The sequence below is a fragment of the Coenobita brevimanus genome, chromosome 101 (genome assembly GCF_032717465.1).
Source record: "Coenobita brevimanus isolate Jiangsu-jjx chromosome 101, ASM3271746v2, whole genome shotgun sequence".
NCBI classification, from domain to species: Eukaryota; Metazoa; Arthropoda; class Malacostraca; order Decapoda; family Coenobitidae; genus Coenobita; species Coenobita brevimanus.
Genome location: NC_137054.1, coordinates 60,814,961 through 60,835,666, shown reverse-complemented (window position 1 = coordinate 60,835,666; position 20,706 = coordinate 60,814,961). Strand labels below are relative to the sequence as shown.

The 20,706-nt window shown below is 41.8% G+C and overlaps 1 protein-coding gene across 1 annotated transcript in view; it reads left to right on the top strand.

Moving 5' to 3' along the window:
- The window catches only part of LOC145414955 (putative aarF domain-containing protein kinase 5), a 609,901-nt gene that overhangs the window by 417,107 nt on the left and 172,088 nt on the right, over positions 1-20,706 (top strand). Inside the window, exon 9 of the mRNA XM_080284365.1 lies at positions 14,502-14,745. Within this exon, the coding sequence (XP_080140491.1) occupies positions 14,502-14,745 (244 nt within the window). The remainder of the gene's footprint in view (positions 1-14,501; positions 14,746-20,706) is intronic.

The following is a 20,706-nucleotide window of genomic DNA, read 5'->3' as shown; positions in this document are numbered from 1 at the left end:
TCAGTATCACGTGGGGTTGTGATGGAGGGGGAAGGTGGGGAGGAACCACTCCCAAGCACGTCTTATGCTCCCCAATATCCCCTAACACGTGGTCGAGCTAGGGTGCGTGAGAAAGCACGTGGTGTTGTCATGGAGGGGGAAGGTGGGGAGGAACCACTCCCCAGCATGTCTTATGCTCCCCAATATTCCCCTGCTTCATCCCCACAGCCCCCTAATGTTCCTCAAGGCCGTAAGGGTAAGGAAAGGGAAAGGGTAAAGGCAGAGGGAAGAGGAGTGACGGTGAGGAAGCCCTCCGCACTTCTTCTCCCCCACCTCCCCCACCAGGATCTCCTTCCCACCCAGACGAAGGCGGTGATGGGGATGATGGGGACGAGGGATTTGTGGGATGGAATTGGGAGGATGGGAGTGATTTTTCTCCCCTCATTCACCCCTTCACTGAGCAGGGGCGCTCTGGCTGCATTGCTCTCGGAATTCACTGTAATTCCACCAGGTTGGATTTTTTCCACCTGTTTTTTAGTGAGGCATTCGTGGAGCAGATTGTTTACCAAACCAGCCTTTTTGCAAGCACCCAGCGCCTTGAGAGTGAAAGATTGGGAACAAGGAGTAGGCATTCTGTCATATATGATTACCCTGTCTCCCTTTCAGTCTATCTATCTCTATCTATCTATAGCCCGACGCCCTAATCCCGCAAAGGGTGGCCGCAGACAAAACGCCTCCAAGTCACTCTGTCACCCACCATTTGACTCCCCTCCCCCCAACTCACCCCCCCCTCCCTCATATACCTCTCAACTCCATCCCTCCACCTCATCCTCGGTCTACCCCTCCCTCTCCCTCCCTCCACCTCACCTACATACACCCTCTTAGTCAGTCTTTCATTCTCCATCCTCTCCACATGTCCAAACCACCTCAGTGTATTTCTCCTAATCTTTTCAACCACATCCACATCTACCCCACAACGTTCCTTCACTTCTTCATTCGTCAACCTGTCCCTCCATGTCACTCCACATGCTCCTCTCAAGTAACTCATTTCCACTGCTCTCACTCTTGACTTGTTCCCCTCTTGCAAGGTCCACGCCTCGCTTCCATACGTCAGGGTAGGGATCACAATACCATCATGCAGTGACTTCTTAACTTCCATACTCACCTCCCTATTTCTCATCACTGCTTTCAGTGTGCCAACAACCTTCCTTCCCTGCTGTACCCTTTCACGTACTTCATCCCCCAAAGTTCCATCCTTACTCATCACACTACCCAAGTACTTGAATGCACTCACATTCTCCATATCCTCACCATCCAACCTCACTGCACACTCTGTGACTTCATTCCTCTCAAACACCATAACTTTACTTTTGTTTACATTAACTTTCAGCTTCCTCCTCCTACACACTGTCCCAAATTCATTCACCAAACCTTGCAACTCCCATTCATCTTCACTCAACAATACTGTATCATCAGCAAACAGCAACACCGGAAGCTTCCAAATCTCACCCTCATTCATTAGGGCCACCCCGACATCCACTGCCCTACCTTGTACCTCCTTTACGACCCCATCCATATATATATTAAACAGCCATGGAGACATTACACACCCCTGTTTCAGTCCCACACTGAGATCAAAGAACTCACTCAGCTCTCCATCCACTCGCACCGTAGCCCTAGCTCCCTCGTACATACTCTTCACAGCACTCAACAATTTCCCCTCCACTCCATATATTCTTAATACCTTCCACATACCTTTCCTATCTATTCTGTCATAAGCTTTCTCCAAGTCCATGAAGGCAGCGTACACTTTCCTTCCCTTCTCTAGATACTTCTCCACTAAACATCTTAGAACAAATATCTGATCTACACACCCTTTCCCTTCCTAAATCCCCCTTGTTCTTCTCCAACTAGCTCCTCTGTCATATGCCTCACCCTGTCAATGAGTATTCTACCATATATTTTACCAGTCACACTAAGAAGGCAAATACCCCTATGGTTACCACATACTTCTCTCTCCCTTTTCCTTTGTACAGAGGAACAATTATACCTGATTTCCAGTCCTCTGGAACCCTTCCCTCTTCCCAAGCCAATCTACACAACTTCCATATCCACTCCACAACAATCTCACCCCCATACCTAAGCATTTCACCACACACTCCATCAATTCCTGGGGCCTTTCCCAGCTTAATCTTCTTCATCGCTTCCACTACTTCCGACCTACTGATCTCTTCCTCCCTCCTCTCATCTCTTCTTCTCCCAGCCATTCCCCAACCACTTATACTCACACTGCTCTCACTCTCTACCTTCAACAAATCCTCAAAGTGCTCCTTCCATCTCCTCAATTTCTCTCTCTTCTCCACCAACAATCTATTATTCCTATCTTTCACTCCCCTACTATTTCCCCTTTCACACTGCCTTACTTTCTTTACCTCCTTCCAAAACAATTTCTTACTCTCCCTCCATTTCACACTCAGATTCCTCCCAAACTCTTCATCCACTTTCTTCTTACTCTCCTTCACCAGTCTCTTAACCTCCCTTCTCCTGCTCACATATACCTCTCTCTTCTCTCTCTCATCTTCTCCCCTACCTCTACTCGCCAACCATTCACCATATGCCTTCTTCTTTTGTTCCACAGCTCGTTTCCCCTCATCATTCCACCATGCTGTCCCTTGCACACCCTTGCATCTCCTCCTCACTCCACAAACCACCTCACACGCTGCGCTTATCTCTTCCGTGAATATCTTACATACGTCTTCCACCCCTTCCATCTGCTCTAGCTCATACCTTCCCAATCTTTCTTCCACTATGCTCTTATACTCTGTCCTCTTCTCACTATTTTGCAATTTCTCCACTCTTCTCACAGGAGCTGCTTCCTCCTGTCTTCCCCTTCGCCTCCTCAACCACTTTCTTTGCAGCTCTATCTTGGCCATCACTAAGTGATGGTCCGAGACTCCATTCCCCCACCCTCTCCACACCCTTGCATCCAACACTTGTCTTCTCATTCGCTCATCCACACACACGTAGTCTATCATTGCCTTTCGTTCAACAAGTTCACCATCCATCCTCCTTATTACTCTCCATGTATACCGGTGGATCATCTTATGACGAAAGTAGGTGTTGGCTATTGCCAACCCCTTACCAGCACAGATGTCCACCAAAGCACTACCATTCCCATCTACTTCCGCTGGCACACCCCACTGACCAACCACTCCATCCACTCGTACATTCCCGACTTTGCCATTCATGTCTCCAATCAACAGCACTCTCTCGCTCCTCTCAAACTTGTCCATACATGCTTCTACTTTCGCCCAAAACTCATCTTTCACTCTTATTTTTTGCCCTGGTCCTTTTGATGGGTATTATACGAAAGAACAGAATTCCTGCTTACTGGACAAGGGACCCTATTATGTTTACCCCAATATTTGGGCAAGTGATGAGCCATAATCGGTTTCAACAAATTCTAAGTCGCCTCCATTTCTATGATGCTCATGATCCTGCAAATACAAACAACACTGACAAAATGAGGCGAATTAGGCTGGTCTTTGATCACCTGAGGCAAACCTTTCGTTATTCTATCCCTATAGGGACCTCGTCATAGATGAAAATCTCATGTTGTGGAGAGGTAATATTTCATTTAGGCAGTATATACCCAGCAAAAGGCACCGTTTTGGGTTAAAGATCTTTGTTATGTGCAACTGTAGGACTGGATACGTGCAAGACATAGTCTTGTACACCGGTGCACAGACAGACATAATAGAAGATCGAAGTATTGGACTGTCGGGAGCAGTGGTAAAAACGATGATAGAAGACTACCTTCATTGTGGTCACGTCCTCTACCTGGACAACTGGTACACTAGCCCTCTTCTCGCTCGTTATCTTCACACGCATGAAACGGGAGTCTGTGGAACCCGTGAAGGTGAACCGGCATCACATGGCCAAGGTAGGGCGGAAACTTGCAAGGAATGAGGTTGTCTTCTTCAAAGCCAACAACATTCTTGCAACTGTGTGGAACCACAATAGAGAAGTAAGCCTCTTTGTCAACGGTTCACCGCCCCTTGATGCACCGTACTGATTCCGTAGATTACCGTAGCGAGAACAGGCGTCACATTTGGAAACCTGAGTGTGTCATGGACTATAACATAAACATGCGCCTGGTGGACCAGTCAGACTCCATGATATCGACGGTAGAGTGTGCCAGGACCACGATGAAGTGGTATAAGAAACTGTTCTTTCACTTGCTAGACATCACTGCTCTGAATTGCCACCACCTTCACGCCATGACAACAGGAGTTCAGGAAACCTTTGAAGGGTTTGTGAGGGAGCTCACAAGAGAGATGTTTGCACGTTATGCTGTAGAAAGGCCCCAACATCGCACCCGCACTGCCCCTATTGCCCAAACTCCCCTGAGAATATCCGGCCGCCATTTCCCCACTCCTATCCCTCCCCAGCCAAACAGACCTAGGCCCCAACGCAGGTGTCACGTGTGTAGCAATTCCCGGGTGAGACTCACGACACAGAGGAAGGACACCCGCTATGAGTGCATTGAGTGTGACGTGGGTCTCTGTATTCACCCATGTTTCAGCGAATATCACACGTTGATGCAATTCTGTTATGGTGTGAATGCGACAGGATGCTGAAACTATGAAGTAAATGCGACAAACAGACGCTCAGTGAAATTATCAGTTATGTTGATCTCCAAATATTAGTATAAAGTGCATACGGGTATAACATAAGTGCAAAAATTGTATGTAAGTGTATAAATATGCTGTAAGTGGAAACATACATAGCGACGGTTTTATGATGCGATATTCTGTCGCTCAGTGCAATAAATACGGCCCGTAATTATGTAATTATTATTATTGGAAATGCTAATGGGTATAATATAAGTTCAAATTATTGTAAGTGCTGAAATATATTCTATGTCAAATATTCATAGTGTGTGTATAAAGATGCGATATCCTGATGCTCAGTTGAATGAATAAGGCCCGTAATAATGAAAATAGAAGTCAACAAGTGGGAAAGTGTGTAATATATGTGAAGAATTAATATATAAGTGTTTGAGTATTATGTTGGTCGAAACATTCATTGCGAGGGTATTTTCATGCGATATTCTGACGATCACTTGAATAAATAATGCCAGTAAGTATGTACAGTGCAGTATAGGGGTGTAAATGTGTGTAATGTAAGTGGGAAAGTATAATTGGAGTGAATAAATAGAGTAGAAGATGAAACACGAGTGTTTGAGATTGTGGTTGCTACGTGAATATGCGCTAGCATATCACTAAATGCCCTCGTAATGAATGTAGATAATTGAAAACATTTAGAGTGGTGGAGGAAAGGTTCTATGTAAAGGGAAAAATAATAGGAAAGTGATAAAACAATTGGGTATGTTGAAATACGAGTCATAGCGAGTGCGCTTACTAAGCTGATGTGCGCTAAACTTATGCTGCATGTCATCATAATGAATGAAAACATCTGAAAACACTTACAAACAGTTGTAATTGGTAAAATGTCATTGAAACAGAAGTATACAAGTAGAAAAAATGATATGTTGACTGATACAAGAAACTTAGCATATAGCATGTTACGACTCGAACCTAACTTGCTATGCTCGCGCGATGGTACAATGCTTATTTTTCATATATATGTGTCTGAAATCCATTATATTGTTACCGTTATTGTTTATTAGTTCAAATTCAATAAATATAGAGGTGTTGTGTGTTGTTTCTCCCAGTATTCCCTACCATAGAAAACGTGAGCGCCTGACACGTCAATGAAAGAATACGATACCTGGCGCAGGGGACCTCACCTATTCCGACCACTTATAGACCACGGTAAGCCCTTTCTTGGTGATTTTCCTTCGTTTCTCAACCTAAGCGGAAGTTTGAGCCAAAAAAAGTTTTTTCCAAAAAGGCTCAGGACTGGGGGATGTCGGAGGTGCGGAAAACCTCGAGACGTGACGGGTTAAATAACTCATTTCCACTGCTCTCGCTCTTGACTTGTGCCCTTCCAACAACGTCCAAGTTTCACTTCCATACATTAGAGTTGGTATCACAATACTGTCATGTAGTAACTTTTTCACTTCCATGCTCACTTCTCTGTTTCTTACCACTGCTTTCAAAGAACCAGCAACCTTTCTTCCCTGCTGTACCCTTTCAAGCACTTCACCCTCCAAACCTCCATCCTTACTCTTTACACTACCCAAGTACTTAAATGTACTCACATTTTCCAATTCCTCACCATCCAACCTCGCTGTACATTCAATGACTTCACCTCTCTCAAAGACCATCACTTTACTCTTCCCTACATTCACCTTTAGATTCCGTTTCTTATACACTCTCCCAAACTCTTCCACCAAGCCTTGCAGCTCCCCTTCGTCTTCACTCAACAACACAGTATCATCTGCAAACAACAGTACAGGGAGTTTCCAAACACTATCCTCTCTCACCAGGGCCACTCCAACATCCACTACCCTACCTTGTACCTCTTTTATTACCCCATCCATGAACAGATTGAACAACCATGGAGACATGATACATCCCTGTTTCAACCCAACCTCCAAAGAGAAAAATTCACTTAGTTCACCATCCACACGCACTGGAGCCTTAGCACCATCATACATACTCTTCACAGCATTCAACAACTTTCCATCTACTCCATATATTCTTAATCCTTTCCACAATCCTTGTCTATCCACCCTGTCATATGCTTTCTCCAAATCTATGAAAGCCGCATACAACTTCTTTCCCTTCTCTAGAAACTTTTCCACTAAAGATCTAAGAATGAATATCTGATCTACACAACCTCTTCCCTTCCTAAAGCCTCCCTGTTCTTCTCCTACTGATTCCTCTGTTCTTTCTCTAACTCTGTCAATAAGTATCCTACCATATACTTTTCCTATTATACTAAGAAGACAAATGCCCCTATGATTACCACATACTTCTTTTTCCCCTTTTCCTTTGTACAAAGGAATAATTATACCTGACTTCCAATCCTCCGGGACTCTACCTTCCTCCCAAGCCAACCTGCACATCTTCCACGTCCATTCTACTACTATCTCTCCCCCATGCTTCAGCATTTCACCACATACTCCATCAATTCCTGGGGCTTTCCCCAATTTAACTTTCTTCATTGCCTCCACAACTTCTATCCTACTGATTTCTTCCTGTCTTCTCACCTCCCTCCTTCTCCCAGCCATTCCCCAGCCACTTATACTCGCATTACTTCCATCCTGTATGTTCAACAATTCCGTAAAGTGTTCTCTCCATCTGCTCACTTTTTCTCCCTTCTCCACTAGTAATCTACCATTTTTATCTTTCAATCCCCTGCTAACCTGACATCCACCCTGTCTTACTCTTTTCACCTCTTTCCAGAACATTTTCTTACAGTCCCTCCACTTTACACTCAATTCCTTCCAAATTAAGCAGTTAAAGCACATGAATGAGACTGGGGTTTATTGGGAGAAATCAAAGACAGGGTTGATGACTAGGGATATATTGAAAAGGTGGTACAAGAAATATTTTATTCCTGATGCAAGGAGGGGGTGTGAGGAGTTGGGCATACCATTTAAAATCCTGTTGGCGCTTGACAACACACCAGGGCACCCATCCTGCTTGGAGGGTTTGCGTGAAAGTGTTAACCCCTTCACACCCATGCTGCAGGGTATCACATAGCCTGCCCATCCCCCCCCTCCCCCCCCAACCATTAATGTGCATAAAGAATATGTAACAGAAAATACTTATTTTGTCTTCAGTGTCATATGTTCCCTTTCTTTATAAATGCAATACTTATAACATATACATTCATTACACACACACATCTTACATATTGTACACATACATTTCATCAGTTGTAACTGGTCCCCATTTTAGGCCATGTACTTTACCTTTACTAGGATTCACAGCCTAGTACACATCAGCCCTCTCATTCACCCATGATCACAATTTTGACATCACTTCATCATCAAGAAAATGACTAAAAGCAGCCCCAGGGGAAGCAAAACTAGGGGGCATCATATCCTGGGCAGCATCGTCACTGAAGGTAGGAATGGCGTCTGGCCGTTGGTCTGCAAAAATGTCCACCAGAAACCTCCACGCACTCTCCTCAATCAGGTCATTATCACTTAGTGATAACTAACTGCCAGTACTATCATCCTCACTGGACTCCCCTGGCACATACAATGCATCAGAATATTCATCACTACTATCACAGAAAAAACTCACTAAATTCCCAATTTGGCAATGAACAGATACGACTATCAACGTAATCCTACCCCCTTGAGTGCCAAACACAAACTGAGAGCCAAGTACAAAGTAGGAGCCAATAAAACTCTGTGGTGAGCGGTGACATCTCAGATGACATCATTTGTCTCAGCTGTCATTGGTTTGTGTGTGGAGCTTATTTTTCTTTCCCAGTGAGGTATACCAGGCTCAGAGAATGCATATAGGTCAATAAACCACGTCCCCATACGTACAGATGTTATGGAACGTAAATGGCTACGTGATGGGCGGCATTACTCAGCACTTTGTGAACGTAAACACATACATCACGGGTGGAAGGGATTAAGGTAGTGTTTTTGCCAGCCAACACGACTTCCCTCCTGCAACCCCAAGACCAGGTAGTGATAGCTTCTTTGAAGTCCCATGAAGAGATTATCATGTTTGAATATCTGAAAGAGGCCACAAGCAGTTGTGAGGAGGAACGTCTCCCCCAGGAGGAAGTGGTTGATGGTGATGAGGATTTGGAGGCGTCTGATGAGGAGGTTTTGGATGACCCAGCAGATTCCCGGCCAGCTCCCTCCCATTTGCCTCAGCCTGACCCAGCTGGACCATTGCCCTGTTCTTCTTATGTGCCTCAGTCTGACCCTTCACAGCATTCCCTTGTAACTGTGGCCGCATTTTGGAAAAAGTACAGTACGAGGAAAGTCGTCATGAATATTCCAAAGGTGTGGGATTGGGTGTCCGTGGCAGCGATAAATCACGCCTGGCGCAAGCTGGCACCTGAGTTATGTGCCGCTAGAGATGGTGAGGTGCAGTCACTACAGGCTGTGAGGCAGGAAGCAATATGAGTGTGCAGAGCCGTGCCATGGTGGGGCAAGAGGAGGATTTGGTCGAGATTGTGGAGGACAACATGACGCCAGAGGATGCCATGCAATGCATTGAAGAGCTCGACAGGGAATACTAGGAGGCAGAGGAGCAGGGGGATCAGGCTGAGGCATGAACCATGGTACCAGTTATGACCATGGGTTGCATAAATAACATCTTGGCTGGTGCAGAGGCAATCAAGGAAGCCATCGTGGTTTATGAAGAGGATGAGGTTCGGAAGGCTGATATGCTGGACACTGCTGTATGTAATGCGACCCTATGAAGACCTAAGGCAAGAGAAAATACGACAATGTCACCAGACTCTTCCCACCCAATACTTTCGTCCTCAACAGATGCCAGAGGAGGAAGAACCAGAGGAAGATGTTATGTCTGTGGGTTCCCTTGACTTTGAGGGGTTTGTGCAGGAGGCAGAAGAGTTGCAACAGAGGACTGTGGATGTATAGGATTTATCATCATCCTCAGATGAGGACTCCATGGAGCTGGTGTGGCAAGAGGACCATGCTGGGGACCAGTAGGAGTCCTACCCTGCCTCGGAACCCCACTCCCCCTCCCCCCAGGAAGCCCACAACCTCTTCAGTTCAAGATGAGGAATCCTCCAGTGTTTGCACGTAATGAAGTCATTATTAAGTAGGTAAATGTCCTGGGAAAAATCTTGGAAAATTGCCCCAAAAGGTGTATTGGATCTGGCTTGGGTACCATGAAACCTTTTAACATGTAACCAAATGGCCCTATAACACAAAAATCTCATAAAGTGGGATCTTCCAGGGACAATATTCGTGCATTATGTAAGAGTTTGCGATATATATATATATATATATATATATATATATATATATATATATATATATCTATATATATATATATATATATATCTATATATATATATATCTATCTGTCTATTTATATATATATATATATATATATATATATATATAATACAGTGGGCCCGCCTACTGTGCGAGCTCAGAGTGCTCGAATCGCATTGTGCGCGAGTGACCAAAAATCATAACCAAAAACCTTGAATGCACGAGTTGCCTCACAGAACGTGAGGTAGAGGCAAGGAGTGGGTAAAAAATGCCATTTTCCATTAGTACGCGACCCCCACCCCCAAACAAACGTGCCAATAGTGACCTAGAGGCTGGTGGGGAAGTTGCTCAAAAGGAGTCTACAGTAAGATCACGCCAGTAACAACTTCGACAATAACGTTTTCGGCAATAACAGTAAGTTAGAATAGATACCCAGTTTCTATAATAATGACGGTTATTTCATGAATGCCAAGTTGTTATATTGCCAATACATCCATAACAAGGTGAGGAATGAAACAAACAAGCAAAAAGAGATGAAGGAAATTGCCAAAGATGTGAGCAGTAACGAGGAGGAGAGGAAGGATCCTCCCCTCACCACCTCCCCTGACTCGCCTGCCGCGGTCACCTCCTCCTCCACTGCCCCACCTGACTCACCAGCTGCCTTTCCCTCCACCTCCACAGCCACACCTGACTCACCTGCTTCACCTGGCATACCTGCAACTCCCACCATAATGACTGTTGCTGCATTCTGGAAGAAATGTAACATTCGACAGGCTGTAAATTTCTTTGTCAAAGCCTGGAATAATACAACACTGGCAACCGATAAACAAGCGTGTTGCGGCCGGAGTGGTGGCGGGGGCACTCTAAGTGTGTTGCCGCGCCTCAGAACCCCTGTTATTTAAATCCAACAGGCCTATTGTCTAATGTTGTTAAGGTGGCTACCATATTTTAGTTATTGTAGCTATATCTATAGTACAATGTCTGAAAAATTTGACCTTTATTATGTCTCTAAAGGCCAAAGGTCCAGGTATGAGGGAGTACCGCCCATATGTAATTTTTCCCATAAGATTATGTATTCTCAGTGTGCGAATTCACACTGCGTGAGGTCGTGGACTGTCCAATCTCTCGTGCACTGTGCGAGCCCACTGTATATATATATATATATATATATATATATATATATATATATATATACACACACACAACAATTACAGAGTATTTGTGTGGCCATTATTCCCCTTTTCTAGCCAAAAAAAAGTAATTACTATTTAATTTCCTAGACCTACTGGTGTATCTCCAGTTGCAGTCCTAGGGAGAGAAATTAAGGTTAAGATATAAGAAACACCAGTATTACTGCATTTCAGTTTCACGCCATTTTTTTTTTTTTTTTAATAGCTTATAGGCCCAGCTACAACAGCAGATCTGTCTCAACACATGCATATATCTTTTCTTTTGTAAGTTTTTCATTCATTCATTCATTGCCAGACGCCATGTATCCCAAACGGGGTGGCCAAGGCTTAGAGTTAATTGCTTTACAGGGAGGTGATTTAGAATAATTAGGCTAAGTTAATTTAGGTTGGGTTCGTTTGATATAACCTAGGAGGAAATTTTGGGGGATAAATTTTTAGTTTTGTACAACTCACCCTAACTTAACCTACTAGTATCCTAAACTGACCTCATGTATCATTACCTTGGCTATCCAAGCTGTATTCATAGCATAATTGTGAAAAAACCTGTCATGGATGGATTTTCCGCTGCTGCATGTTAGTGCAGATGGCCATTGCACCTGCTGGTTAGGTGCCATGTCCATAACACAATGAGGATTTGGCATAAGACTCAAGGGATATTAAGGGGGAAAAGAATCATCTCTGCTAACCAAACCAAAGTTAGACTGCCATAATCTTCATTCCCAGCCATATACTTTACAATACTCACTTAGCAACCATGGCAACAAGAAACAGTAGGCTATAGCCTGTAATGTTACAGGAAATCTGAGAAAAGTCATTTTGTGCCTTCCTTAGTCCTTCTGTGAAATGGATTTTTAGATCAGGATGATTTTGGTTAGAGTTTGGTTAAACTCAGGTTAGGTTTGGTTCATTATGGGTAGGTGTGATTAAATCAGATTAATTTAGATTGTACTTTGTTTAAGTTATCATAACCTAGTCACAACTGTTATTAAAAAAACCTGTACTAGCTAGACCTAACATTAACATTACCTAACCTAACCCTACTTAAGTAAATAATATTGTTTATGAACCTCATCTAAGTGCAACCTTCATTTATAATACTGTAACTGTGATCAGCCCAACGGAAGTTAAATAAAATCCATATCACAAATTGACTAGGGTTTTCATAAAATGAAATTTTTCACACATTCCCTGTGTTAGAAAATTATTCCTGTGAATGGCCAACTTAAGTTGCTTCCAGAGATCAGTAATAAAAGGGTTAAACTGAATATATCTATTTACTGGTAAGTGAAGTACTGTACAATACTGTACCTCTAGCTGAAGCTGGTGGGTTAGGCTTACACTATGAGTGGCTGATCTGATGGATATCACACTGATTTGTTCATATATCACTGAATATAATATCTGTATGTATTGAACAAACAACTGTAACATTAGACAGACACTGGTGGTGTATCATGAATTACCATATTATGGCTTCATGTATTCATGAAGCAGCATTCATCAGCAAGTGCCTTTACCACTGAGTTGACTATCTCCAGATACCACACACATTTCCCCATTTACTTCATAATAACTAATATATGTTATCCTGCTACGCAGTAACTACTTTTGATGCAAACCATTCCACACCAAACAAAGTAATGAAGCAGTAATTCATGTAACTAGGAACGAGAAGCACCACACATACCATCCATGAGTTGTTATTATTGTTCATCACAGATGCCTTTGCACCGCTAGGGCAGCTCCAACCCACCTTTCGTCAAAGGCGTTAACAGGGACTATCTACAAAGATAGCTGTGCCCAGTGGGGCTTTTGAGTATGGGCCTTTCAGGAAAAGTGACATGCAAAGGTGCCTTTGCCACAAAAGGCACCTTCAAATGTTTTGAGTATCTAGCCCCTGGACACCACCCAACCCTCATTATCTACCAGCATAAATTTGGGCTGGGTAGACTAGGCCAACACAATATATAACACACGTAATGGAGCACTGCACAGCATATGCCACACCATGAGACAGACACAGCTCAACAGCATAGGGAACCTATGGGACAACCCCATAGGGGCAGTTGCTTACCAGTGTCTGATGGATCTGCTCAGTCAAACTGGGGTTGTGCAACAACAGCATTATGATGGGAAAAAAATATCCCAAATAATTTTTTAAGGATTAGTAAAATATTGTTAGAATATGAACAGTGACTTTGTGAATCTGTGCTAATGAATGGTGTATTGATAATTACAGTATAGTGGGTAGGTTATGTTTGTCATGTATTGTACACTGATACTGGGAGGGCAACACACAGATGGGTATCGGTTCTTCTCTATGATGGTTGCTCAGCGCTACATTGCGCCTGATGGGTCCAGTCAGCAAGAAAACGAGTTCCTGAGCCAACGAGGTCCGAAAAGGTTCACACGCACTGACTGGAAGAAACTTTCAAAGGAGGACCGCCAGAAGATGGAAAAACGGATGAATGAAGCAAGGGAGAAGCTGAGTAGTGCATTTGAGAATCTCCCAAGTGAATTATTTTTGGTACTAAGGTGAAGTTTGTGTGTCAGAGAACTGAATGTTTGGTTTGAAGGCTATTTGTAAGTGGAAGACTAGACACTGTACATTGAATTTCGTGTTGGTGCAACTCCCTGTATATTTTCTTTTTCACCCTAACTGCAATCAACATTTTTTTTTTTTTTTTTTTCATAATGGATGATTTGGAGCTTTGCATATCTCTTCCCTGCTGTAGCTGTGTACTATGAGATCCTCATCTTTATTTCAGCTTTCTTCCTGGTTTCCTCATATTGTACATGTATTTTCATGCCTGTTGTGTCTGAATGTAATTTTACAGACTCCTGATATAGATGCTGTTGAGCATTATCACCATTGTGGTTTAGTATCAGTAACTCAGCTTACCTATTGCCATGAACTTTATTACATCAGTTTTTCCTAAAAAAAAATGCTGCATAATTTTTAATCTTACTATTGAGGGAATTGATAATATGGAGTTGGTGTATATATTGTTGCTTTTTTAAAAATCCATTTATATATATTCAGACTGAAAATTGAAGTTTTTATTTGAAATGTAATGAAAATGCATTGCAAGGATGGTTAGTGAGGGGGAGCATTAAATTCCAATTGATTTGAAAGCTGTACTCTGACTTGTGTCTTATAAATTCTTGACATCTATTTGCCAGTTAAAAATTTTGATCTGTGCACTGTAGTCATAGGTCCATGTGTCCCAGAGGGGGTAAAGGAATGACATAATTTTTCAGCAGTATACAAGTTAGTTTACAATAAAGTGGACAGTAGAGCTACTTTCTTTGCATACAGTGTACTGTACAGTGAACAACATCATATTCTAAACGTATCATTATGGCTGTAGAGATAAGCACTGGAAGTGCACACTCCTGGCATACTTGTCTTGTTTCAGCTTTCAACTACCGGTTGTTTTGCATTTCCTTGGCCCAGCGGTACATCCCCCCAGACCAGGGCATAATCTACGATGTGTTCGACCTTTTCTTTGATGAAAAAGGACCCAGGTTCATGACCCGGGCAGACTTCAACAAACTTCCAGAAGAAGAGAAGAAAGAGTTGAGAAAAGAGATCATGGATGTTCATGACCGTGTACTTGATGTCTTCAAGGGTATTCCAAGCAATCTCATCCTTATATTTAGGTATTGGGTACACTTATTTTTCACATCTCCCATGGGAGTATCATCAGATTATTGTAAGTATTTCTCTGTATTTACACACATGACCTTGACCCATTCTGTTACCATGCTGGTCAGACTCCTTTGAGAATAGTAAAGCTTTTGGAGTAGGAAGGAAGTTAATAGGACAATTTAAACTCTGTTTTAAAGTTAGATCTCTGCTTGCCTTATAAGAACCAGGAAAATCTGCATGTAAACCAAACTCAGTCAAACCAAGCATTATAACTTCAGAAAAATTAATTTGGGACCAGACCTCACAAACTTACTTGTATATTAATTTTCACCTCCCACATACTGTACACTAAAATATTGCAACCCACAAACATTTGCTTACATACAGTATAAAACATGGAGTAGAACATATTTGGTGCATTTTACAAAACTTAGCACATACACAGAATGTTAAAGTAAAAAATAGTACAGCATAAAAAAAAAAAAAAAAAATCTTTGCATAGCTAAAAATATAAGCTTTCACCTGTATTGAAGGTGGTAAAGGCATCCAGAGGAATAGGGCTCAAACCAGTCTGCAACTATCACCAAACTCTGTGAGGTGGGAGGAAACATCTTAAAGTGACTGAGGCACCACATGGTCAAGAACTTCACAGTGTAAAAGCAGATGCTGAACCTCTTTCAGTATTTGCTAAAAAAAATAGCTGCTTTTACATAAAAGCAACTATTTGCTGGCTTGAAGTTCAGGTCAGCATGCATATTGACCTGCATATTAATTCTTTTATGCTGTCTATTATGAATTAGCAGACTAAGAATAGATATGGAAAAGTAAAGCATTTGCTCAACAGAGTTACCTTCATTGAGAGAAACCACTACATTAGTTAGTGATTGGTACAGGGATCTTTTATCCAATGTGCCGAGCTATGCATCCTCAGGGACCCACATACAGTACCTTCAAGCCTTTGCAGGATATGTGCATTGCAGGCTTCAGATATAGGCCACTGATCTTAATAAACCTCATTGACGTGAAAGAGGGAGGGAGGAAAGAAAGCAGCCAACGTGATGTCACAGGGGCTGTTCATAATAGTGGACTTCCTTGACTCAAACAGATTATTTAAGTTTGTAAGAGCTGTCCATTTAGTGGCCATTTGGGTGCTTACTAGTGACATGGATAGCTCTACAAGTTTGGAGGTTGTTATGTTACCACCTCCCTAAAAAAACAGTTCCTCTTAGCCTCGTCTTTACCACGCTGTCATCTGAGTGTTAACAAGCCAATTACTTGTCGTGCCAGCTTAGTACTTTTTTTTGTGTTCATGTAAAATCACCTCTATACCAATGCTTTTCACATGTGTTTAATTTTTGTGTGTGTGCTGTCACATACACCACGTAAAAGAAAAGTCCTGACAAGTCTGTCCACTTCATTGAACCTCAGAACTTCCAGTCATATCACTTATTTTCAGGGTCATAAGTTTTATTTCCTGTATTATTATTATTTTCCAAAGAGACCATATTCATCACTAGAAGTGTGTATATCATTAATTGTATGAAGAAGAGGCTCTACATGACTTACTGATGGGTAATTTTATGCCATGACTTACTGATGGGTAATTTTATGCCACAGTCAGTCTTCAAGTAACACAGATGATATGGGCTGGAGAAGGATCGTGGTATTGAAACCTGTGTCACTCAGACAATATGTTTGCATGTATAATGGTACATTGTCATCTGGCCACTTTCCAAAACTCTCACTTTTACCCATTCCTACCACCCTGCCCCACATAAACTGCCCACTACTTATACCTAAGTAAGATTTTGAAAGAGATCTACAGTAATTGTAATTATGAAGATGAATAGTAATAAAATAGCATTAACAAAAAACAAAAGGGTAAATACAAACAACAATGGTGCAGTGATTCAAGCTATTTTCTCATAGACCTACACTGTCAGTGAAAATAATTTTAGTGCAGTAAACTCTCAGTTATCTGTCGTCGCAGTATCCAGCCTGTTGCAATATTCAGCACTGTTGGCTCAGCTCTATTAAAGCAATATCTGGCAAAATTATACAACATCCAGCGCCGAAACGGGAAGTAACCGGTGGTTCTGTGCAACATCAAGATGCGAGGCACATCAACTGCTCATACGTCATAGCCAACTGGTGCCCCAAAAAAACCTGCAATGCAGCAACCATTGAGAATGCATGCAACACGCCAGCCAGTCAGAAATCATTGCTGGAGTAGCTGCTGGTGCACCGAGCATGCACTCTGTCTCTCATGGACCTCGTTCAGTAAAGATGCATCTATGCACTCTGCTCTTGTGACCATGCAGTGGCAAAACCCTGGTGCTAAGGCTTACTGTGTCACCTCCTGTGCCTTGCTTGTCATTGCAAAGTTTGTGGTCTCTCAGTGCTTCGTGTCCTAGTTCTATATTGTGATTCTGAAATTACTATACACATACTAATTTCCACTAGACCACAAGGTATTAAGTGCACTGAACTGGACTGCATAGTGCGCAATACCCTCCATTGATGCCAACAATAGGTGAGTATGGATTACACTATGTGTTGTATTACTCTACTGTATTGGTACTGTATTGCAGTTTGTTTAATTTCCATCCTTTACTCATGGGAAAGTTTTTAGGATAGAGTGACGAGAAAAGCAAGATGATTAAATCCATTGAAAAAAAGGGATGTTCTTTATTGGTGAAAAGTGTGTGGTAGCCGTATTGTTTTCTACCTAATGAACCAACTCTAACTACCAATGAGCATGTAATATCTTACAGTATATTGGCAAGTCTATTCTGTTAAATGTTACTCATAAAAATATGAAAAAATATAGTAAAGAAGTAAATCTTGAGCATTTATTGGTGAACTGATGATTAGGAATCAAGTGTTGTACAGTAGAATTATCACAACTCCCTTGCTCACAGTTAAGTCCAGGGCCACGGCCCACAAATTTATACCTTGCCTGACTGCTGTACTCCACCCCTCACTTGCCACTCAGCTGGTTTGCAGGTAATACAGTAAATATGTACAAGCTGCAAGTGCAGTAATTTTATCCAACAAAGCAAACCTTCATTTCTATCGCTAGATTTTATCTTCTCTGTCAGTGCAAATGCATTTTAAGATGATATATAAATTCATCTTAAAACACATTTGAGGAATAAATTGGTGGACTGCAGCCATACACAACTGAGGAAGGGAGTGGTGATAATTCTACTGTACATCACTTCTTTCCTAATAATCAGTTCATCAGTAAATGCTCAAGATTTATTTTTTTAGTTTATTTTTCCATGTTTTATGAACAGAATAACAATATTTAACAAAATAAACTTAATGTGTGCATTGTGCACTACTGTAAGACACTGCAATCTTGTGTGTTATGTCTGTGGAGTGTGTTAAGAGGAGGTTATGTTTCAAATGAAATTGTTTGTGTGGCCGTGGATACAAATGGTATTGTATATACTGCAGTGATGTAGCCTGTTACGTGTAAGAGTACATATCAGATGTCTGGGAAAAATAAGGACAGTAACTGGGAAGGTAAATTTCCCAAGCTTCCCAGTTAACTGGGATTGTACTGTACAGTAGTACAGTACAGAGCTGTATCAGTTACACTATGTACTGTATTGTATTTTATGCATAGCTTTCACCTTTTACTCATGGGAAAGTTTTTAGGATAGATGGTTGAGATGGATACTGGTAGTAACACATTATCCTGCACAATGCCTAATGTTGAGCCATTGGGGGGAGGGGAGTACTATGCAATATTTGATGTTTTGCTTTAATTGGCGTAGGGCTTGGCTGAATTACAACGGATAATTGAGAGTTTACTGTATTAGATATATCTCAGGTGATTACCATTTGATTTTGATAAAAAAATATTGGAGAACAAATGAAATATGCCTACTTAGCAGTATTACAGAAAGCCACCTGACTTCCCCCTGTTGCATGGTTATTTCCAATCTCACCGACTGGACATAATTTCAGCACACTGAACAAACTCTGATATATACAAATCAAAAGCATAAACAGCAGTTGAAGCCTAACTGCAGTCATTGAAAGCTAACTGGGGGGGGTTTGCTTCTCTGATCCCCTAGTGATTATAATCTGTCTCACAGCACACAAACTAAAATGTTTGTCTATCTATTGTGTACTATCACATCCACATCCACACCATAACGCTGCTTCACTTCCTTATTTGGTAGCCTGTCTCTCCATGTGACTCCACATGTCCTCTCAAATAACTCATTTCCACTGCTCTCACTCCAGATTTCTGTCCCTCCAACAAGGTCCAACCAAACTTCACTTCCATACATTAGAGCTGGTATCGCAATACTGTCATTTAGTAATTTTTTCACTTTCATGCTCACTTCCATGTTTCTTATCACTGTTTTCAAAGAACCAGCAACCTTTCTTCTTTGTTGTACCCTTTCAAGTACTTCACCCTCTAAACTTCTATCCTTACTCATCACACTACCGTAATTCTTAATCGCATTCATATTTCCATTTCCTCCTCGTCCAACCTCACCGTACATTCAGTGACATCATTTCTCTCGAAGACCATAACTTTATTATTCCCTAGATTCACCTTTAGATCCCTTTTCTTACATACTCTCCCAGACTCATTCACCATGCCTTGCAGCTCTCCTTCATCTTCACTTAACAACAGTACAGGGAGTTTCCACACACTGCCCTCTCTCATTAGGATCACTCCAACATCCACTGCCCTACCTTGTATCTCTTTTATAACCCTATCCATATACAGATTGAACAACCATGGAGACATGACACATTCCTGTTTCAAGCCGACCTTCAAATGAATTCACTCAGTTCACTGTCCACACGCATTGCAACCTTAGTATCCTCATACATAGTCTTCACAGCATTCAACAACTTCCCATTCACTCCAAATATTCTTAACCCTTTCGTGCATGATAAGTTTTGGTAAGTTTTCTGGCTCACAGTTTTATTCCACCCACCTCTCTGCCAGCCCCCCCACATGCCTGTGAAAACATTTATTCTTGCTTTATTTTCACCACCCAAACATATATATATTGCCATAAAAACTACATAATCTCATTTGCCGATGTTTGTTCTAGCCAATAAGCATAAAAAAAAAAATACAAATAGAAGTACAGTAACCTCTCAACTAACGCGAGTTTTAAAAACGCGTTTTCGTTTTAACATGAGCAAATATTTATGGGGATATGTTTAAATAACAAGGGTTTCTCGATTTAACACGACTTTACATGTATGTGATGGTTTCAAATTAGCCGCGTGTGCCATGGACAGTTCCGAGCTGATACACCGTGTGTGGCAGTTTATGCATAAATACAATTTTTTATTTGCCAGTTGCTTAAACTGGTTTTATTTGAACTATAATATTCGGAAATAAAGTTTGGTCCCATTCTGAGCAATTTGGCTCATTTTTGGACAAAATTTGGCCAGGAAAGTGATGGCAGATCTAAATTGTTACACCTCAACGCGGCAGAACTGAAAGAAGAAAACCACTCAGACCAAGATAGAGCAGTTCTTTATGAAGAAGACAGAAAACTTAAGGGAGTTATCTTCATCACCAGTAGCATGGGAGTCAGAGGAAGAAGAAGAGGAAGGACGGCAGGGCGAGGAGGGACAACAAATTAAGGGTGGGGAGCGGTGGGAGGTGGGGGAGCGGGGGGAGGAGGGACAGCAGCAGACGACGAGTGATGCATAGGTGAAGTGAGGCTTTGTGTTTTTTTTTGTTTGTGACCTACTTACTGTAATGAAAATGTTGCTTTTACTGTAATGTTTTTATGACCTACTAATGCATTAATAATGTTGAGGAACTTTCACAATGCCGTGAGTGAAGCAGAATTGAAAGAAAATTCACGTATAAAATGAGAACAGTATGTATTTGGGGAGAAGTAAACAACTTTTTGGCCCAACTAGGGCTCAAATGTTATTTCTCCCCAGATATACTGTTTTTGTTTTTTATGTGGATT